Source organism: Corvus brachyrhynchos, unplaced genomic scaffold, assembly GCF_000691975.1.
Source record: "Corvus brachyrhynchos isolate BGI_N302 unplaced genomic scaffold, ASM69197v1 scaffold187, whole genome shotgun sequence".
Classification (NCBI taxonomy): domain Eukaryota; kingdom Metazoa; phylum Chordata; class Aves; order Passeriformes; family Corvidae; genus Corvus; species Corvus brachyrhynchos.
Genome location: NW_008239050.1, coordinates 132326 through 155808, shown reverse-complemented (window position 1 = coordinate 155808; position 23483 = coordinate 132326). Strand labels below are relative to the sequence as shown.

Here is a 23483-nt window from a genome sequence, read left to right as displayed (position 1 = left end):
CCATGCAGAGCAAAAGAAAAAAGAATCCAACTAAATAACCAGTATTAGCACTAGGATGGCTAAATCAGGAAAGAAGAAAAGTTTGACAATAACATGTATTTCTGATCCAAGGATGCTTCAAGAGCCTCAGGTTTGTGTCTGACCCCCACACAGTGGGGCAGACACAGGGGAGCAACAAGAAAGAGCCTAGTCCAGTGCCATGACAGGCTCTGCATGGGCAGCAGGGTTGGTGCTTACAGGTGCTGTGATGTCTCCGAGCCAATGAAACATCTCCAGAGTGTGTTGGGGGCCTGTGATACTGATTTAGTCCAATTTTCTAAAGTTATTAGAAAAGTGTCATTCAGGTTCCTTGCACAGCAAATGGGCAGAGGAGTTTATTAAGGAGTTTATTTATTAAGGTCACTATTTACTTTCCTTCTTTATTCTTTGCTATAAAAGGCTGATAATGGAGTAAGGCAGACAGGAAAGCAGGAAGTATCAAAGGGCTATTATTACCAGAAAGAAGCACAAACTCACAGTATATACATAGTGTTGATTCCCAAGACGATTTTTCTTTCCTTCATAAACACTCAGAAAACAACCTATGAACTACTCAAGTTGGGAAGAACAGCCAAGTCTTAAAAGCCTCTTATAAAACTGAGAAAAGGAATTTTGGCAATTGGCATCACTTAAACCACTTCTAGATGTGCATCAAACCAAAGTGGGCATCTTGGTACGTGCACGTTCAAGGGGATGCAAGAGCCTGTGGATTAAAAAGGAAAAAAAGTTGTTTACAAAGCAGTATGTGGAATTCACATTCATCAGAGAAAAAGAGGCACTTGTCTATCTATGGCTGGTCAAATACAAAGAAAAGCCTTGCATAACCTTCAGTGAAGGGACAATGGAATTGACTTCTATTTTTAGCACCTGAGAAAAGATGGAGTAACATCTTAAATTAGCTCATCAATGAAGAGCAAAAAAGGAGTAAGTGGAAAACACCCCTGTGGCAATACAGCCTTAAAATTATAATGTCTTCGAAATAATTACTCTAGTGCTGGAAATGAGGGTTTTGTTTGTTGTGCACAATGGCAAAAGCTACTTAATCTATACTACAAACTATAACTGTTAGGGGAAAGATAAAGGTCAGTGAGATGAGACACTGAAATCACAAACCTCAAGGGACAAGCAGACATTTATTCATCGTTCCAGTTTTGCATACACTTTCTTAGCGGAAGAGACAGTTTGTGCAACTGCAATTTTACATTTAGAAAGGCTCAGGGATAAATGATTCCTGTATATAAATACACAGACATCTGTATCCACAGAAAGGTTACTCTTACCCAAATTAAATTGAGCCTGAGAAGTCAACCTTAGCTTAAAAAAAGAACTGGAGGGACCCCCCAAAATGAGGCAGCAAATTGGAAGCAAATTTTAAGAACTGAAAACATTGTGAAATTATGCTCACATCAATCAGTTCATTTATTTTAAATAATAAATTGTTTTTCTGTGTTAAATAAAGCACCAGTGTTGGACAATCCTCTCACACCTTTTAAGAAAGCTACATAAAAACAGACTAACACCATTTATTACACTTACAGATAGAGAACTAAGGTTTACATTCAGCACATTCATTTCCTTTTGAAGCACTTATCTCTATCATCTCTGATTAAGTCCTCATGTGATGGAAAATTAAAAGACAACAAGATGACAGCCCCAGATAAAACACTTTTTGGTGTATTCACTTTATACATGACACATTCTTCAAACTGAAAAACAGTGGGGAGGTTCCAGTAATTTCACACTAAACTTGCCTAGATCAGAAAAGTGGGCACAGGACTTGTCAAATTTTAAATTATAAATTACCATTTGGAAAAGTGCCTTTGGTGACAAGACCTAAAGAAGCCTGTGAAAGATACTTGAGTTTGTTTTGTCCCTGCAGGAACTGACCATTTCTAGGACATGTAAAATGGCTTTTTTTCTTACTTATTCATTGAAGATAACAGTTTTCCTCTATCCAATAGTACCACAGTGATTCCAGGTAGAAAAATAGGTATTTTATTCTCACAACACCTGGAATGCAGATTGGTTTGAAATCCCAAGCAGGAGCCAGTCTGCAACCTGCAGTGACACACAGGATTTGTACCTTGAATCGATTCAGTATTTGACAAAAAACAGCTGAGGCAGTGAGAAAAGTCACCACCAGTCACACAAGGACAGCAACAGGGTGCTAAACTCTTGGTGTTGGTGGAACAAAACTGCTTTGGGTCTTTTCAATAATGAAGTATTTAACCTTCTCTGGACTAAAGGCAACGGTGTAGAGCCAGTGGAGTCAGAAAGGAAGTTCAAGGACAAACACAGCTCCTGGCACACAACAAAGTTGTGAATTCAGTAAGCCACCAATGAAAAAAGATGGATTAAACTTGGGGAGCCCAGATCTGTCAAGTGACTGATAAAACCAATGGACTTCTTAAAAATTTTGGTAAAGGAAACTTCAGTTTGCTAGAAGAGAAAGATACATTTAGGGAAAGGCCAATTTGCACAGATCTTTCACAGTATGTTTGTATAGATCTGACATCCTATTTCTACTGCAGACAAGACACTGGGCTGGCCAGATGAATGGTCTGACTCGGGAAACCTCTTCTTTAAGAATTGAAAAAAATGTTTCAGTGTGTTGCTCCAAGATCTGAATCTGCTCTTGTATCTTAAATTTGAGAGCCTGCTTTGAGACTGTCCCTTCAACAATGATTAAAATGTTTCAGAATTAAAATTTTTAAGTTCGTTACATTTATGATCGTATCTACTTTTTCTGTGAACAAAAAAAGAATTCTGTATCAGTAGCTTAGTGAGATTCTGTCCAATTTCATTCATCTGCTGTTTATCATTTGTGCCTTTGTCCACAGGATGCCCAAAAGAACTTCCTTAGCATTGTTAGCTTATTTGTTTTCTACCACAGTAGTGTCTTGAACAACTTGTGGATGATATTATTAAATCACTAAAAGTAAAAACTAAAAGATACTTTTTAATGACATGGTACAAAGGCACAAAACACCCTTAGAAGGCAGATGTCTGCCCACAAGAAGAGATGCCATCACTGTCAACATGCTGTTGAAAGACATTGACTGTAAAGAATGAAGTGCATTGCAAAACTCAAACCCTGAAATTGTTAAAACACCAAAGCAGTTCAGAAACAGAAAAACCTTCTAATTACTTTGCCATATACAGTAAGGAAATCAGTACTGTAAATAATTTACTGATTGTATCATTTGCCTAAAGGCTAAAATACAACTGAAGATTCCCTCAAGCCCTGCAGTGTAGAAAAATGAGTATCAATGACTGCACATAACCTATGAACTACAGGCTAAACATGCAGCTGAAGATTCCCTAACGCTTTAAAACATACTCAAACACTCACTAGCTCGCCAGAAGAAAAGTCCATGGAATGGGAGCCCAGGCACGTAACAATCTCAACAGACCTTTATTGTGAATATTAGAATGCAGTCAACATTATTGCTATTATAAAAAACAAATCACAGAAGAAAAGTATTTTGCTTCTCTCATAGAAGATTTAATCATAGTGCAGTGCTGCCTCTCCCAGTGTTTAGTGACAATACACTGACACACGTGGCTACAGCTGAACAGAGGAGGCTTGGCCAGTTTTCAGGAAAGGAAGACTGCTGTTTGAAGCAAACAGCAATTGAACTAGCTTAGTTATCCAGCCCATGGAGTAAGGGAAGGGAACTTCTGTCCTGAATGATTTTTCATGCTAGTTCATTTTCTCCATGTGGTATCCAATTTTTCATTTGGGTTGTTCAGGGTGGTGCAGAATGGCTGCCAAATGCACAATCTGCACTCGGTGCAGTGTATTTTCACCATTTTTACATGCTCTGTACTTGTTTTCCATATACAAACCGATATACACATAGTGTATAATATTTATTGCTAAAGACAGACCCCCACACCCAGCACCCAGGACATTACAAAATGTAACAGAAACCATTACTGAAGCATTTCAACAGCCTCTGCAAAATCCTCACCTAAAGCCATATGCAATCAGTACAACAGAAAAAAATTGGGAGCTAATAAAATGTGAGAATAACAACGTGCATTTCAAAAGTGATTAAGCCTCTGACTTTAATAAGCACTCCAAAATTAAGGTGCATATACTGAAACATTTTTAAGCAGTACAGCAAAAACCTATAGTTCCAGTGTTCTGAACCATCCTGCTTGCAAATGAATGGCATCATTGCACACACCCCCTTAACACACCAGCACCTCCACAGAGCTACTAATAGCTACTAATTAGCTACTAATAGCTACTAAGGGCAAGGCAGCTGGGACGGCCTGACTGCTCTTTTGGCTGTGAAGCCCCTGCCTGCAGAGTCCTGCCCACCCTCCGTTTGTTGATTTTTACATCAAGCTCCAGTTCAGTTCAGGATCTGTTTTGTGCCTTTTATAGTTCCAGTGAAGAAAAATGGTTACTGTTTCCCTTCAAATACAAAGGAAAAATAGTGTGGTTTACAACATCAAAATACTTTCACAATTTTACTGTAATGTTTGAATGACTCCTTTGCATCCCAACCCTCAGTTTGGCAAGGAGTGCTGGAGCCCAACAGTGCCAGAGGGGTTTTGCTGTAATATTAATTCAATTATTATTAATTCAATAATAATAATTAGTTAAGTTAGAAGGCAGATGGGAGTAGAGGGAGATCACCACTTGCACAAGACAGAAGAGGCTTAATTAAGGGACATAGCAAAAACACCTGGAGATTTTGATTTTGGTGCACACACTCCAACTGTACAGAAGTCCCAGGGCACTCTGGAGGCTGTGGACAGAAGAGCTGAAGAGACCTTTCCCCATGACTGCTTCCCACAGCAGCCAGGAATAACTGGGCATGAGAACAGAGGAGTGAAACCCTCCAGGCACCACAGAAACCAGAGTGCAGAAAGCTGAAGAATGAAAGGAGAAACAGATGCATGCTGCAGAACGAACAGATGAGCACATGTAGAAGCTCAGAGACAAAATTAAGAGACAGGTGGCTATCAGCCATACAAGATACCTGCACCCAGGGAAGAACAGTTTCAATTCTTTGCTACCCAGCAAATACAGGAAATCTATCAGAAAATTGCAAGCCATCTTCTTTGTCTATTTGAAAGAAAACGACAGGCTTCTACCACTGTAAACCACTCCACAGCTGAACAAAGATCTATGCATCTAAGGCCAGAATGTCCAAAATATGGGCACTATTCAACCTACAGCTACCCAAGGAAAGGGTTAACAGGAAGCATCTTCCAACCCATCCCGTGATATCACCTGAAGTATGTCCATTTTGTAACCAGAACGTGGGAGCCCCATCATGTCATACCAGACCACAGCACCAACACTACACTTCATTTATGACTGCAGTATTGCTGTCCTGCTGCCATCACTGCAACTGAAACACAGAATTCCTGATGTAGAAGCCTTCGGTATGGTAACAAGTAGGAGCAGGCTTTGAAGTTGAATCACCCTGATACCTCCATTAAAAGAACAAGCAAACAAACAAAAAACCCTAACTAACCCTCAGACAAAAAGCTGGGCATTCAAAGGCTCCAAAAGCTTGCCATTTAGCCCTGTGAAATCACAAGAGGCTTCTGTAAAATGGCATTTCCCTTTTGTCTACTACTATTTATAACTCCTAATCAGTGAAAGAAGGCTGCAAATTTAAACATTTTGCCTTTCTGTGCACATATATCAAACAGTCCTTACACTGCCATATACTATTTTTTCCTCAGAGAGGGTCTGTCCCCTCCATCAAACAATGCAATCACAATTCACACCCCAATAAATGATGTTGCAAATAGACTGAGTGTACATCCCTGGCTTATTTAGAGAGGAAGTAGGAAGACAGATGGAAAATTATGCCTACAGGAATAAGATTCTCTCGATAAGGCCAACTAGGAAGAAATACTGGTAAGAGCCAGATCACACTGGGGTTGACTGGCACACAAGCAAAGCAATCAACTGTACGTTACATTCTGTGCAAAACACTTAGCATTTTTATGGCACTTGACTTGTGTTTAAAAGAAAAACCTCAAAAGCATCCCAAACCTTTGAATACTTGAGAAACTGGGGTCAGAAACTAATGTCCACGTTACAGACCAGCACCACGACTTGAGAAAGCAAACTCAGACAAGTTTGTGAAACATTCGAGCAGTACATGATGTATCATACATAGCATGGTCCGTAAGGACACCGAGATTGTATTTCTTAGAAGATATGAATGCTTGCAGGAATTTTTATAATACATGACTACACAATGAACATTAAAAAAATACTGAACAGATTGTTTTTGTAACCACAGTCCATCCTGAACAAGGCAGGATCTTGGGGGTAAAATTACTATTCGTGTAAATTAAGAGGCCATTACACATACAAACAGAAGACACATTAAAGCTGCAAGGGCAACTTCAACTTTGACCTTAGGATTTCCTTTTCAGGATACCATTCCTCCATCTCTTTAGTAAGAATAAAACCTCTATCCTCCCCCCTGAACTCTCCAAGTCCGCTTTCACCTTCAGTAACATTTACAATTATATTACATCACACACATGCACACACATTGCATAATATTGCTACAGTGTATGCTGTATAAATTCTGTAAATACACTCCACTTTGTTTCAAAGTAATTCATCTGGATTTACACTTCTCTTATACAGTACACACAGTACCACATTCAAGGATATGCAGCAAGTGAATAGTCTATAAAAAAAGTCTCACATATCCAAAAGCAAGTAGGTCACTCAGCTATTCATGTTTGAAGCAGTTATTTAAGCATCAACTTAGAGTATTTATTAACAGTTGCTATAAAATGTCAACAACTCCTCAGCTCTTATGTTCTTTCTGCATTATGGAGTTGCCAACCATTCCATAATTCCATGTTATCATGCAGCTCTGGGATGTCTCCTACAAGCTTGATGTGGGAAGACTTTAAATAGCAACCGCTCTGTAACAGGAGTTTACATTTTGCTTTGGCCATCAGGAGTGATAACTCACTTCAGGTATGACAGACAGTGAGGAAAGGTCGGGGTAGGTTTACTTTAGCTATGAACCAGCCACGCCGCTTTCTTTCTCAATAATGGTTTTATCATGAAAGTTCAATGCACTGGTTGCAAAGTCTTTCCCAGATAATCCATCTTTGGCACATTTTTCAGTTGTATGCATCCTTAAAAGGCATTCCAAGATTTTTTTGATGGTCTGTACATAGTAACAATCACTTCTTTTTTACATTTGTATGTAGATCAGGAAGAAAAGTGGAAAATGTAGAGTATACAGAATAGTTTTAATAAACAGTTTTACATACAGTACCTTACATATAGAACAGTGTGTTTGCAAATTTAAATAATTTTTGAATGTACAGTGGCTTGTACTCTTATCAAAAGGTAAATTCAAGTTTACTGTCTATCGGTTCTAAAATGCATTTATACAGATAACTAGAACTGATAAACAGATGTGAGGCATAAAATGTTCAAGTATCTTAATGTCCTCAGTTAAATAGCCTCCTTTTAACAGTCATATTTTACAAATTTCAAAACCTGTACATACATTATTTTCAATTTTAGAAACTGCTTGTTAAAAGGTAACATGAACCACCAGTTCTTGTAGTCTATTGTAATAAAACTAGACGTGTAGAGAGAAATGTGCATGGTAAGTATATGTGTACATGTGCATCTATACACATATACATACACACAGAGACATAGATGTAGCACTGGGTACAGCGGAAACTTATCAGCACAGGAAAAGTCTTGGGCTCAAAATCCAACAAGAGCGAACAGAGCAAGTAGGTTGCCTTTGGTTTCATGACATTTTGCTCACTGAAGCTGAAAAATTTTATAAAAACAACTTCGATAAGGTATCTTGTGATTTTTTTCCTCTAGTGGTTTAGAATATTCACAGCCACAGACAGTTTTGCTGCTCTTGTCATTCCACATCTGCACGGAGGATGGTGAAGTTTTCAGAGGGCCAACACCAGAATAGAGCTACCCAGGACAAAAATTGTACCTTGATTCCTGAATACTGCTATAGAACATAAAAAAATATAAACTAGATACAATTTTCGATGGATTGCTGGCACCGAGTAGGACTTTGGAAAAAACCTCCACAAAAGTCATAATCAAACTCTCATCCCAGTGATTTTAATAATATTTGGCACATCTGACCACTATTTGCCACTTCTGTTTTAAAGGAGCCTAGGAGTGCTGTTCTAGGGATTTCTATTTAAAAAAATATTTTAAAAGGGAGACCATGACAAGTAATTTTTTTCAAAAATCAAAGCTAGTATGTTTGTTTTCCTGAACATTCATAAGAGACAGAAATAACATAAAAAACCTTCCTTGCAGAGAAGATACAGCTCTCTCTGTATCTACCTTTTACTAGCAAGATAAAGAAGATTGCATTGTTAGTCAGCTGAACTCTGCTAATTTAGAAACGTTGCCACGGGTTTCAAAATAGTAGCATTCCTCTTCATTGAGTTTTTGTTTGTTGCATTTCCTTGTATCTGGGGATTTACTTGTTTAACATGTAAAAATACCGAGAAATTGACATTTCTCAGTATATATAATATAATTTTGAAGCCTGGACATTGAATATTCATATTTTCAATAAAACAGATTCCTGACTCTAAACTTCCTCTCTTCTTTCTAAAGCTTCAGGCTATTAATGTAATCAGCAAAGAACCAGATAAACGCTCAGCTTTTTGCTGTCTTCCTGTCAGTCTTGTGGCTAATAAGAAAATTCACTGTAAAGAAGCTATTTTTACTTTATTCTTCCTTTTGTCATACAGAGCAAAGTGTTGCTATTTGCTGTACTTTTCCCATGTCAACTAAGAGCTGTTTGATACGTCGTTTGAGCTGAGGCAATCTTGCCAGAGGATCTGGTGGTTCCAGTTCTCCAGTGAAATCAAGCCAGCTTTCTAAAACTACAGAAGGAAAAGGAAGAAGTTGATTAGAGTAAGTCTTTGAGAAACAGTTTCCATAAAAATTAAACTTTTCTTTCTTACTTTGTGTTTCATAAAAAGGGAAAATACACTGAGGCTGTGATTTTTATTCAACAGAAGAAATTTTGTTAGGGAAACACCAACTAATTCTGTATTTCTCTTGAACAATCCAATATTCTGATTTGATTGTTGCTATAAAAAGGTACCTGGGAGTAAATTATACCCTTGGCTCACAATTTACCCTCTACACACATAAAAGCAACTTCAGTTCATGGTCTTCTCTGACAGTTCTGGAACAGAAAATGCAACCCTTAAACACAAGGCTTCCTTCTGCCACTTCCACAAGCTCCTGTGGACAATGTCCAGATTACAGAATGGTTTTCCAATCTTCAACAAATGTTTTCATTTCTCTGCTTGCAGAAACAGAGAAGGTAAAAGATCAACCCTGTTAGTTTAGAAACACTGTCTAGGAAAAGCAGGGATACTGGAAGTAAAACTGCAAATAGAAATAAGACAATTTTATTTGTTAAAAGATTAATTAAGGACTCCTATGACTAGACTGTAAGCTCCCTCAGTTACTGGTTTCTATGACTGGCAAGTCATAGACACCTATGTGCTACAATATTCTCGTACACTGTAATTTCATTCAAGTTTTCTCATAAAGACTGAATTGTCTTCATGAAACCACTTGCTTACTAATACATTAAAAAAAAAGTTGAAGGCACAATAAACACTTTTTTTCCCCCCTAAATATTGTCAGTTACTAGAACAATCAGGCAAAAATTGCTGCAGGCGAAAAGCCATCAGCTTTATGCTCCATACCTGGACAAAGACTAGACAAGTTATCTAAGCCTTTTGAAGTCTGAGCCTGAGCTCAGGGGTTTTGTGTGCTTGAGCTACTTTATTGGGCATTGAAAACTTGTGGAAGAGGGCGGGGAGATCAAGGGTACAAGCTCTGCTTATAATTCTGGGACCCAAATTTGAACAGAATACTTAAAAATCCATCCTCAGTGCCTCAGGTCACTTTGAACACATTAGTCATGAGAGATGCTGCTACAGGTGTATTAACAAGTAATCTGGCAATGCAGTTACCATCAACTTCTTTTTCAATCAGGTCCATTCTGCTGGTGACTTCATTCTGTACATTCTCTATATGGGTGAGGAGATTGAGCTGCCATTGAAGATGTGTGTCCACTTGTTCTTCTGAGCCTTTTCTTTCATTACAAACAAACACAGTGTTTCCTTCAGCAGAATTCTTCATAGGAGCAACAGAAAGAAAAAAATTGCCATGTAAGATTGTTTTTTGCTTTGTTTTAATTTCTGGTGTTGATTTCAACATTTGAGTGACATGATAAACTCTGCTGGTTTAGAACTGTACTTCCGTATATATGACAAAAAGCATACTCAAAAAGCCACATACTATGACACATCAATAGACTAAAGCAAACAAAATGCAAATTCCACATAAATAAGCATCTATATCTTTTGCCTCATTTCCCTAATACTGAAGTTTATCAGCTCAAATACTATGTTTAATGTAGTAATACAGATTGTACTTCTGTGCCCTTTTTATATAAAAACATGCAAAATCCTAAGGTTTGTTTCCATGGAAAACTCCCTACAATGCAGTAGTACCTAAGATGTCAACAGTCAGTGTTTTGCACAAATAAGTCAGACATCCTATTTCACAGAATCCCAGAATGGGTCAGGTTGGAAGGGACCACAGTGAGTCACCCAGTCCAACCTCCATGCTCAAAAGCAGGGTCATCCCAGAGCACATGGCATAGGATTGCATCCATATAGCTCTGGAGCATCTCCAGTGCAGGAGAGACTCCACAATCTCTCTGGGCAATCTGTTCTGTTTGCTGATTAAGACAAAAAACTTCTCTTCCTAGCTGTTATGACTCCACCTGCTTTCCAAGCACAAGTCTGGGACAGAATTGAACATGTTTGGAGACAGTTACAGTAACACGCAGAGTTATGCAAACATAGGATCTGAGGAAGATTGACTTCTTTGAAATAATTAGTACTTTCACAGCAAGCCAGAGACAATAAACAAGCTCATAATCTTTCTAAGTTTGATGTTTCAGCTATTGAATGGAAGTAGACCAGATTTAATGTGTTAAAATACTCAGCATCTCCAGCAATTAGCAGGATTAACAGCTTCCAATTTATATCCACTATGACTTTATATCCAACGAAGCTCTTTCACTATTGAAGATTCTATTTTAAGAACTAGAATGCCAGATACACGTGCTCACACAGTGTCAGTTCATGCCAAATGCCAGAGCAAAGAGTGACTTTAATTGTATTAATACACTTCTCTGAAGAGCTCAAGCTAATTTTCCACACCACATAAAAAAGAAATGGTGTTAGGTCTGTTATTAAAATATTTCTTTCTCCAGTCAAATATGGGAAGAGTGAGAAGAGAAGTAAAGAAGAAAATAGGAACTGATGGATTTTAAGTTACTACTTAAGCAAAAAAATCCAACTTTCATTTTAAGCTTAAAATTAAAAAAAACCAACCAACCAAATAAAACTCTTAGTGACCTGAGGGCAGCTTTATTAGCAAGTCAGACAGGATAAGCATTGTTAATACTCCTAAAGTTCATTAAAGGAGTTAAAATTATGTATCAGAGATAAATTTTATTTGAAAGGTAAGAGAGTTTTGATGCTTTCATGATATTAAAAATTTCTCTTCTCTGAAGACATCAGGTTTGCTTCCATGGTGTTTTCAGTATTCAAACTGTTGTTAATCTAATGAAAAATATTTCCAATATAAATAAGAAATGCTCTATTCCAATTTTCAGACCCTCTCTAAAACCACAGGAATACCATTTTTCCCTCGCTGTATAAGGAACCGAGTCCATAATTCTAAAACCAAAATCATCTTTCAGCCTGCTTCAGTAAGTTAGAGAAAATTTCAAAGCTAAATAACTTGATATCTAAATAACATCATAAATGTGGGGTTTTTTCTTCTAATGATCTCTATATTTATTCAAATGGCTAGTAAATGCTTCTTGAAAAAAATCACAAAATCCAGGTTCTCCTCTAAGCTATGGGATCAACATAGGTAATCAGGGAGTGATGGCAGGAGAAGAATGCAGGATACAGCTTGTGGACAAGAAATAACAGGAGGTTCAGGTGGGGAAGGCTTGTGCTTTCAGAAGCAAAACCAAGGAAACTAAATACAATTTAAAAGATAATGCATAGCCCAAAAATGGACTTGATAACAGTCAATCCAAACAGTGTTTGTAAGAGAAAAGGAAGTAGGTAACAGAACTGCAGATTAGGGTAAGACAAAACAGCATGGAAAACCAGAATATTGGAGGCTCTGAAGAATGCTAGAAATGAAAATTCAAAGCCTCAATCAAACTTTGACAAGGAGAGGAGAAAGGGCACCTTACAGAGAAGTCACATCAATTAAAAATGGTCCTTCAATGTCAATTTTAAGGGGAGTGCAAACAGGTTCATGGAGAAATCAAAGAGAGCTCTTCCATGCCTATCATGTTTAGGCAGAAGGCCTTATTTTAGTATCAAGGCTGACTAATGGCAAGGTGACTAAGGTGTCCCCAAAGGAAAGAACACTCTTAAGCCAAGAAGAGATCTGTTTGGGACAGTATCAGAGAGCACCTAGCTTTTTAGATATATGCTTGAATCTCTGAAGGAAATACAAGTTTTGTTTCACTGCTCATCCGTATTTTCCTTTAATTCTAAATGTCTTTATACTATTTATACTATTTACAATGACAATTTAAACTGCTGTTGGAAGGCAAGTGTATTTGACACTGCTTGCATGTCTCCTTACTATAAACCTGAATATAGTCATGCAATTTAGCATACGAACAGGTATTTTTAACTAGAATGAACCAAAAATTCCCCATTCAGATTACACAGCTTACATGCCACATTTAGAACTAAAATTAAGAAGAAAAAAGATGTATCATACTCATTTCTTCCACACCAGAAACTGTATGTCAAAAGAGGGATGAGTTGGACGATTTACCCTCACATGGTATTGTAGAAAACAGAAAGGTTTGGTTCTCTTTGGTTTTTGCTCAGAGAGCTCTTCACTAAAAGCAGATTAACAAGTTTCAGACCTTTTCCACCAAACAATAGATTCAAACCATTAATGTACAAATGAGAAAGATGTTTAAACAGCAAAATATAATCCTGACTAAAAATGTTTCATTAGAAGAAATATGCAATATAGAAGACTGAAAAGCAGTTGCCCATGAGGTGAAATTAGTTGGTCAGTAAATCATTACTTGTGGATGGCATTCTAGGCAGCGTTGCTATTAAAAGAAGAACACAGTACAATAATAAACACTATTAAAAAACCTTGGTTTAACAAACAACAAAAAAAACTCTTAACACATGTCGATAACTGAACCCAGAGAAAAAGGGAAACCTGTCCCATTTTCCTCACCTTGCAAAAACCATGTAAGCTGTTCCAAGACCCTGCATTTTAAGAATAGGGTTCTTTTCTCTCAAAACATTAGACTGAGAACAAAGTTTTAGCATAGGCAATACTTTAACCATACTCTGTATTTCATACAACAGCTGAAATGAACATACTTCACCTGGAAGTATTTCAGTGACCCAACTTTGCTTCCCGTAATTTCTGCTGATTTATTTGATAGAATATGTCGACTGACAGCAATAAACTTTCTAAAATACCTGTATGTGCTTCAGTTTTATCAGATTAAACATACTTTTCCAAATAAAGTTTCCCAGATGAAGAATGATACTTACCTGCTCATTCATGCCACCATCTTTAAAAGAATACTGCAAACAGTTTTTATTTTCTGTGTGATATTCCTGATCTTCCTCAAAGCTACTTGTATCTTCATCATCTGAGCTCACAGGGTCAGTGACTGCTTTGTAGTCTTGACTAAAACTCTGTGGTTTTTGGTAACTGTGCTCACTTGTGATATATGTTTCTTCCATCTTCTGGGGTATACTGGGTGGCTCTTTATGGTTTTGACTATGACATGTCCTTTCAGCTGGATTAACAGCATCCTGCAAAGTCACTAATTTTTTCTCTACCCCAACAGTTCTTTGTTCTTGTTCTTTTCTCATCCCTGAATAAGCCCAGAGATGAAGGTCTGGGTGATGCTTATTTCTGCAATGAAGGAGAGGAAAAAAAAAGCAAGTTATAGAGAACACCATTAAGAGCACTGAACTATCTAGCATCCTATTCTCCTAGATCTTAGCTACTGATAAGCACCATTATCAAACATGAAATACTCCTAGGTCATTCATCAATTTAAGATAAATCTAGAATGTCCCTTTAACACAAAATTTACCAAAAAAAAATCACCAGTCCCAACAGACCATATCTGTTTGGGTGCTGAACACCCAACTCCCACTGAAACTGAGGGTACTCCACATCTTGCACTTAAATTATTTAAAATGTTATACAAGAAAGAACTTCAGTGTGAGAGAAAAATGCATAAGGAATAATGGTAGTCTCTGCCACCTGAATATATAAAGCTGGAAAATAAACCCTGGACTGATACTTACTTCAGTATCCCAATCTTCAGCTGCAATCCATGCAGTATTTCTGTTACCCCATATACATCTGCCAGTAGGTGGTGTGTTGACACGATCTTTTTGGCATTAAGATGAGAGTAGTTCTCTTTCAAAAACGATAATCCACACATGTGTCCATTGTTTAGCCAGTCTTTGTCATAGAGATATTTGGCACTCCACCTCTGTCCTGGGGTAAGCAATAAACAAATTGAGGGCCATCTAAAGCCACAGCAGAGTTATATTTACAACTAGAGTGCTACAATTATGTGCTGTACTTGCCTAAATATCTCCTAACATCAATGAAAGGATGACTCAAGAGCTTGCTATTAATATATTAAAATTTAGTTTTTGTGGATTAAGAGGAAAATCTTAAAACTTATGAGAACAAAAATAAGCCTGAAACCTCAAGACCCCTCTAAATGGTATTTGAAATTAACGCCTAATCACCTTTGCAATCAAACTACATGATATTAAGATCTGTGTTGTTATCAAAATAACCACCAAAAAAAAAAGTTTACATTGGCATTTTATTTATCTAAATACTGCATCTTGCTTTTATTTTTTAAAAAAGGAAGCCTAAGTTACGAAGAGAAATGCTAGAGAGAGCATTTTATATGGACATATCCAAAATACCAGTTTGTTTCTAAATGACAAATGTTTTGCTTCAATACTGAATTCAGTATTTATTGGAAGCCAGGAAAAAGCTTCAGGAAAAGCAGATATTTCAATGTTATCTGACAGCAGAGCTCTTACACTCTCCTTTTGAGGTGCCTTTCACCAGACTTCTAGAGAGGGTATTGATGTATGTGGGCCTCAGGTCTTCCCTCCTATAGGTAACAGTCTTAACCCAACCAGCAGGAAAAAAAAAAAAAAAAAAAAAAAAAACCCCAACCAAAAACCAAAAAAGCCCACCCAAAACTAGAAGTGCATAATGCTAATTATTGCAATGTTATTGTTTACAACAAGGAACCCAGATGGACTGATGGCAGTATCTTACACTTGATTTCAAATCATACTATCATCAAATACAGAACAAAGAACGGGTTGATGGAAGCCCTTCATACCTTTCAGGAGAATACCCTGTCTATCTCCTTTTTGCCCATTATCCCAATACACTTTAAAATACTGACATTGAGAATGACTTTTTTCTCCTGACATAGAAAGAAAAGAAGTAATGGTTAGGAAGGGAGAGAAGATAAAAATCAGGGACACAGACTCTGCATAGCAGGGGAAAACGAAGTACCTAATACAGTGCAGGGAAAGAACACAAGACAGATTAGCTGGGTTTAGTAAGAAAAAGCTGGGCTGCTCAAAGAGACACCACACAGAACTATCAGACAAGACTCTCTACCACCAGTTTTGATTCACACTGGGGCATATGGAACCAGCTCTATTTTCCTAATATTTCATTTCAAAAATAGCTCATGAAAACTCTGCAAACAATTTTTGTATTTCACTTCTTAAATTTAGAAGGAAAATAAATTTGAGGTTGTAGTCTCACTGCCCTTTTGAAACAGCTGGACTGCTGGATATTTCACCAGAAGACAGGTATGTGCATTTGTATCAATTGTCTGAAGAAATTACAAAAAACTTTCTTTCAAATTCTTTAGTTTTTCTCCAAGTAACTGTTAAGAAAAATGTGTTTATCGCAGAATAATTTTTAAACCAACATCTTCCTAATCAAATTTATTCAGTTTAAAAGTAAATAGAGTTCTCCTAGTTCTTACAAATTTAACATAACTATCTGAAGTTCAACATATGCTGTTTGTGCACTATTGTTTACTGTAAGATGTGCTAGATTCTTCTGTATTTAAATATTCAGTTCCACACTTTTACACAGTTCTGGGCAAATGTAAACATTTAAAATTGCAATTACTATGAAATGCCATCCACAGCATATTTGAGTGTACTGTGGTACTGAGTCCTTTTCCTCTAAGAAAATATTTAAATGAACAAATGTGATTCCAAGTACTGGTAAAACAGATCCCTGAACAAAAATGATTTTTTTAGAAAGACTTTCCAGACTATACCAACATAAAAAAGTGCTAAGGTTTGGGGGGAATTAAGTTTCAACAAGTAAAACAATGGTAACTGAGTTTATGGGTAAGATTTAGCACAGCTGACCATGATGTTACTAACACAAAAGTAAGTTTCTGCTCAGAGCCAAACTTAGAATCACTTGCCCCAAAGAAGCTTTACAAGTAACACAGAACAGACAAAGCTTGAACAATTTAAGCAAATTCATAACATATCTGCTCAAAAATCCCAAGAAGGGCTGAAGATAAAGGTGTTTTATCCATACCTGGTGGATCTCTGCAGATGTAACAGATGTACTGCTCTGGAATGCTGTCCTCCAACAGTCCCATGCATACACTGTGCTGCCAACACAAGCATTCTTCACACTGACATCAGAAAAAAAACAACAAAAGCAAAAACTAAAACTGAGACAAGCAGATGCAAAAACTCAGAAGCTACTTCTTGTATCATCAAAATCCAGAGAACAGCAGTTTAATTTAAATAGCTGGTTTGAGCAAGATTATTTTAGTTGGGCAATTTGTGCTTGGGTAGACAAAGACATCAAGCTAAAAAAAAAAGAGCTCTAGATCTGAAAGTTACCTCAACCACAAACTCCAGACTGGAGAAAAAAAAAAAAAAAGAAACTGAAGATGTATTATTTAATAGAATTTTATTACAACATTCAGTATTTTAGCACCTACATATTTAGTACTGAAACATAAGACAGGAGTATAATATTATAGTAAAGTAGAAAGATAATGTAATACATTACAGCATAACAGTGAAAAGTAGAAAACTCTTCAGTTTAATTATTTATATTTACAAAGCATCTCTCCAGTGCGCTAGAAAGATGTGCTTTTAATATCGCACCAATGGAAAATCTAAAAGAAAAAGAAAATGAAGAGAAAATGAAAGAGGAGAAACAAGAGAATAGGAGAGCAAAATAGAAGTGGTAAGACATGAGAGCCTAGAAACAGCAAACTGGTTGCTCTCAGTGAGACAAGCATGAAGAGGAAAAATCAGGCCATTAGACTTCAAAAACAGGCAGGAAACTACCTCTTAAAAAGATATTTCCCTTTCTCAACTCTGTGCTTGCCAGTGTTTTAAATACCTGTTGGCTCACTGCTGAAAATCTCCCCTCTTTGCTTTGACATGCCTTCGAGCATCAACCTGTTTAAAACACCAAAGCCACCTTTCCTCCTGTCACTACAGCTACAATATCATTCTCTTGTGTCTCCAAAGATTGCCACACCAGTCCATTTTTCCACATTGTTACCACAGCCAAACTCCTGCTCAGTTCCTCCAACACAGCACTGCAATTCAACCTGCTCCCAGAGAGACCCTGTGTGCCTTCCATTGCCAGGGCTCTGTCAGTTCCAGAAGAGTTAAGTCCACTAACACGACAGCCCTACTTGTTTCCTTTAAATCTTGACTAAAAGCCTCCATACTGTCAACAGGAACTGTACCACAGTAATAGTTGAATACAAACCTGTTTTTTGAACGGGGGTAAAAACCACAGGAAGTTCATGACCTTTTTAAATTATTGGCAACTGAGTTCTTCCTTACTGCTTTCTGCATCTGATTTAATCACTGCATTATAAACTCCTTGACAAAAAAGACTTGAAATTACTCATGGATGGGAAATGGTCTCTTCATTGGAGTACAAAGAAATAAGCAGCAGGAGTTGCAATCCATCAACACCTGAATGCTGTGCAGACATGGTATACTCTTCTTCCATTTTATTTATACCAACTTAAGATGTAAATTCTCAGCAGTTTCTAAAACCTGGTACTAATACCCAGTGTGAGAGAAGTGCTATTCTAAAGATGAAACACACATCACAGTACTGACAGTATTTAGTGTCTGCACGGGAGACATGTTGCACACAGAGGGACATTTACAGTGAGCAGAGAGGTTTCTATAAGTGGTACTGCAAAGCACAAGAGCCAAACCAGAAGGGCTCGTATAATCAGGATGGTCTGGGGAAGAGAAGTAACGGTTTGTGGCAAAGGATACTTTATTCCAAATTTATCAGCTGACTTCAAAGAAAGGTTACCTTTCCTTACAAATTTGTCCTACGTATCAAATTGCTACAGAAACTCCATCCTAGAGCAACAGCTCTGCATCCACTGAACAGAGGCAAACCAAGTGCAGAACAAAGAAATATTTTGTTCTTGTTCACTTATGTACAGCTCTCTACATAATTTCAGTCTGTGACACATCAAAAGGGCACCTGCACAAGCAAAACTCACGGAAAATATAACTCCACACACCAAACTTCTTTACCTGAATCATAAAGCCATTTTCTTCATCAAGTTCACAAATGCATCTAACAATTTCATTGAGAGCATCATCTTCATCCTGAGACTCTTCAAAGTTAGTTGAATCAAAATCCTGATTGTATTCATCACCACTAAGTAACAAACTCTCTGTGGAAGAATCATCCAAGAACTCCACATCTGAAAGGTCTAATAAAAATAAATACATGTGAAACTGTGTGTGAAGAGACACAATAATTCACAGAAATACAGGGAGTTTCGACAGTTAAAAATCTTAATCTGCATTAGCAAAAAAATCGCTCTCAAACACACTGCTGGTATATGAGATTTCTAGATGAATTCTGCAAAGTCCCTTTAACGTGCTCTCCTCAGATGCAGAGTACCAACACTTAACCAAAGCAAGTACAAGGCAGAACAGCTTAAGGAGTGTAAGCATTTTGATTTAAATAGATGAAGGATAAATCAGTCACTGTATTTATGGCTACAATCCCAAACATAAACCAAATTATTTCCTTTAAAATTCTCTTTCTTAACAAATTAAACATATAAATTGTAATTTGCTGTTCATTCAACCTACTTTCTCCACTAAGGTCAACGGACAGGATAGCTCTTGGATACTGGTATGAAGTGTTCTTCTCTGAGAACATGCTGCGCAAAGTCAGAGAGCTGCCCGAGGACCGCGTTAAAGGAGAGGAGCACCTGTCCAGGAATTCAACAGAACTGTCTTCATAATCCGAATAATCTGAAAAGTTAAAAGAAAAGAAGTCGCTCTTACAAAAGTAAAATTCATGACAAAAACCCCCAAAAGAATATTGTGTATAGATTATACCGCAGCATTATGTTGACAAGTAAAGAATATCAATGCTGAGGTATCAGGATGATGAAACTGTAAATAAGAAATGGCAAAAGCTCTTCATAACATTTTATTAAAAAATTTCCAGTAAGAAACATATTCATCCTGCACCATCTGCTATCCTTAGAGATGCTGCTGGTGACTCTCTCTTTTGCCTTAGGTCTGCTTGCAGCACTACCAGCATTGCTACTTAGAAGCAACCACAGATGACCCTGTCAGTTTAAGTTGTAAAAGCTTGTCTGCACCCCTGCAGAGGAGCACAGGGAGCCCAAAGAAAATTGCCTTTGGATCTTCCCCGGCCCATCCCAGGAGACATCAATGGGCCAAAAGGTCCAGGAATGGGCTAGGGAGCATCCCAGGAGAGTACATACACATAGCCCCAAAGGAAGAGGATGGGCAGGCAAACAACAAACACACCCTGGCCAGGCCCCTCTCAGACTCTCCCAGCAGTGCCATCACCTCCATTATCCATGCATGAAACCCCTCACGATCTGTTACCCACAGCAGCTCTCTGGATCATCTTCTGGACTAAGGGCAGTTGCAGCCCAGTGGGCTGCCAGTGGGGGACACTATGGGATGTGGGGCAGAATCATTTTGGGTTTGCAAATGACTTATTATGAAATGTCCAGGGAAGAAAATAAAGGTGGGGAAAATGGATGGACTGAAGAGATTTGGGGAAGAGCAATTACAGGGAGAACGAGGGAATAACAGGATACAAAAGGCCAGTTATGCATTAATAGTTTTGTGGTCAGTACACCCATCTGGCCATGCCCTGCATCCAGTCTGTGATGGCAAAGGTTGTACGTTATTCTCCTTGGAGCCATTGAAAAGTTGTCTAGACATAATCCCGGGCAACCAGCACCAGGACAACGGGGTTGGACCACTGCACCTCCACTTCCAACCTCAGCTATTCTGTGATTCTTATTAAATCTCATTTCCATCTCATACACTGGGGAGGAGCTCTCCATTCAGGGTTCAGGTGTGTACATGGTCCGTGTGCCAGCAAATGGAGTGGCACTGCAGGTCGAAAGGTCCGTGTATCTGTGATGCCAGCACTCAGACTGCAGTGACTGCAGTGCCAGCCCCATGCCAGGGATCTCTGGTCACAGAGGCCCAAGAGCTCATGCTACAGCACCTGCAGCCAGTCCAAGTGTCTGATTGCTTGCATGGATCAAGCTGGACCAGCTAATGAGCAGGTGAAATGGCCTGAGAGCAAGGGGTCAGTGGGTCTGCAAGGGCAAGCTCTGGGTGGAAGTGCCTCTCTAAGCAGGAGAGCTGGGGTGGGGGGGCTCTGGGGACCTGGGGAGTCCTGGCCAGTGCTGGGAGTGTGAGAGAATGCGCACGGAAGTGAGACTGTCTGTACTGCAGTGGGGCTGCTGCCCCCTGAGCTTGTATCTGCAGGCACCAGAAACTGGAAAGACTGGGATTCAGAGGAGCTACTGGTAGCCAGTGTCTGAGCCCACCTGTTGCAGAGATCCCCACTTACACACCTCTGTATTATCTTCCTGCTCAGCCAGAGAAAGGAGCAGGATGAGGCTGTTGTAACACACACACAAGCATAGACAACACCATGTGCTTCTGCCTGCTGGTCATACAGTGGTACTGACATTTATATTGATAACAGCATCCTATCTTTTCCTCTAATACAAACTATTTTCAACAGTCTCAAGAAACATATTTGCAACCCTGTCCCTAATCATAATGACTGGAGAGACTGTCCTAGGAAAGCCATGTAATTGCAAATCATTGAATAGTTAGGCTTGGAAGGGACCTTAAAGATCATTTTGTTCCATGCCCCCTGCCATGGGGAGGGGACACCTTCCAGTAGACCGGGTTTTTCAGAGGCCCATCCAACCTGGCCTTCAACACTTCCAGGGATGGGACATCCACAACTGCTCTGGGCAATCTGTTCTGCTGGCTCACCATCCCCTCAGAAAAGAATTTCTTCCGAATATCTAACCTAAATCTACCCTCTTTCAGTTTAAAACTGTTACCCCTTGCCCTATCACTACACTCCCTTTAAAGAGTCCCTCCCCATCCTTCCTGTAGGTCTCCTGTAAGTACTAGGAGGCTACTACAAGGTCTTCCCCCAGCCTTTTCTAGGCTAAACAGGCTCTCAGCATCTTCTCATAGGGGAGGTGCTCCAGCCCTCTGATCATCATTGTGGCCTTCCTCTGGACCCTGAGCATGCCCATGGCTTTAATCAGTAATTATGAGTAGCTACCCATCAAACTTAATACTTCAAATACAAGCAAGTAATCAGATTACTGCACTTTGATCCTTCTGTAGGAAGCACTCCTGCTTTCACCTGTAACTACAGTTTTCCTGCTATGGGTTCCACAATATCCTCTCCTAGATAACCTTCCATGAAGTCAATTTTCCCTTTACTGTCTCTGTCCAATGCACACTATCTCCAGCATTTCCCAAGTGTATTCACTGTAGTCAACCCAAGGAGCAGCTGTACTTCATGCTGGATGGCTTTCAACCTCACTGCAACAGAGCAGCATAAAAACCAGGTGTTACCTACCTTCTGCTACACATGGGTTTTATACAGTCAGTAAATCATACACACACTTGGAGCACAAAAAACAGTTTTTGTTGGGGTTTGTTGGTTTGTCTTAAAGCCTTTTGCAAAACTTACCTGGGACACCCAACGTACCCATTCCGTCTTCTTCCCCAAGATGCCTCAATTTGATTTCAAACAAAAGGAGCATGCCTCACACCCTTACACATCTATCCACACCTGGAGTGGATAGTCCTGGAGAGAGAGTGCTGCTTCTTTTGACAGATCAGCTTTTTCAGGGTCAGACACTGGAGTCAGAATCCACCAGAGTATTTTCATTTCTTCCCCAGTTAAAAAATAATCCATATTGAATACCTCTGCCTTGCTAAACCCAGATTTTCACAAGATGAATTTGCAAAGAATAAAATACTCAATTTTTACTCACTCTGCCTTTTGCATCTGGATTTAAGATTTCTATTTGTTGAGGCATTAAGCATATTTTCTTCTCATATTTACAAACACTGGGTGAGACCCCTAGAAATTGGAACCTAAATATGATACCTCTGCCAAGCTTCTAAGTTTCAAGACAAGCTGGTAAAAACACCAAAGGAATAAAAAGATGAGATAAAAAAGAACAACAACAGAAAAAAGCAAAAAAACCCAAAAAACAAAACAAAAAACGCCCAAAAAACAACAAGCCAAAAAACCAAAAAAAACCCACAAAAAACCACAAAAATCCCCAGCCCACAACAAACCACCTTATAACCACAAGAAGACAAAACCAAAGAACAATACTGGGCACATACCTAGCACCTTATCAGCATCTTCTTGTAAATACTTAGATGCCTTCCCAGTGCAAGTAAGAAGCTCCCAATGATTTTTAGGTAAAATAAGCAATTGAAGTTTATAGCATAAAATTATATTACTCCAGTATAAAGATGGTGAGGTACACAAAACCTACAGTATTGCAATTCACACTCAAGAACTGCATGATCTGGAAGCATTTTCATGTTAGAGCACAAATCTTGGACAGAGAAACAAATAATCCTTGACAAAAAACATTTGTCAAGGCAATAGACAAGGCTGTTACAACAGAGATGCCAACCTCAGCTGTTAAGGATTAACTGTTAAAGAGGGGGTGCATTGCATACAGTAAACCACTGAAATTCAGCAACAAACTAGATACTAGAATAATTTTAATGTCCAAGCTAAATATATAGGACACGTATACAGAGCTTCAAACAAAGAATTTAAAGAGATGAAAACAACAAGCATGTATTTTTGAGGAAGAAAAAACATCTATGAAATATGTATGTCTATCACATAGAGACAGGCTAGAAAT

General features: G+C 38.4%; 1 protein-coding gene across 4 annotated transcripts in view; it reads right to left on the bottom strand.

Moving 5' to 3' along the window:
- Positions 1–1153: 1153 nt before the first annotated feature.
- Positions 1154–23483, bottom strand: part of PHF20L1 (PHD finger protein 20-like 1) — a 58341-nt gene continuing 36011 nt past the window's right edge. For 2 of the 4 annotated variants that reach the window (XM_017739045.1, XM_017739046.1), the window contains 8 exons: positions 19363–19527; positions 18793–18974; positions 16793–16892; positions 15555–15641; positions 14482–14677; positions 13711–14080; positions 10048–10210; positions 1154–8937 (listed from right to left, as the gene is read on the bottom strand). In XM_017739045.1, the coding sequence (XP_017594534.1) occupies positions 8795–8937; positions 10048–10210; positions 13711–14080; positions 14482–14677; positions 15555–15641; positions 16793–16892; positions 18793–18974; positions 19363–19527 (1406 nt within the window). In that variant the 3' untranslated portion in view covers positions 1154–8794. The remainder of the gene's footprint in view (positions 8938–10047; positions 10211–13710; positions 14081–14481; positions 14678–15554; positions 15642–16792; positions 16893–18792; positions 18975–19362; positions 19528–23483) is intronic. The other 2 variants (XM_017739048.1, XM_017739047.1) reach the window with 1 other exon arrangement.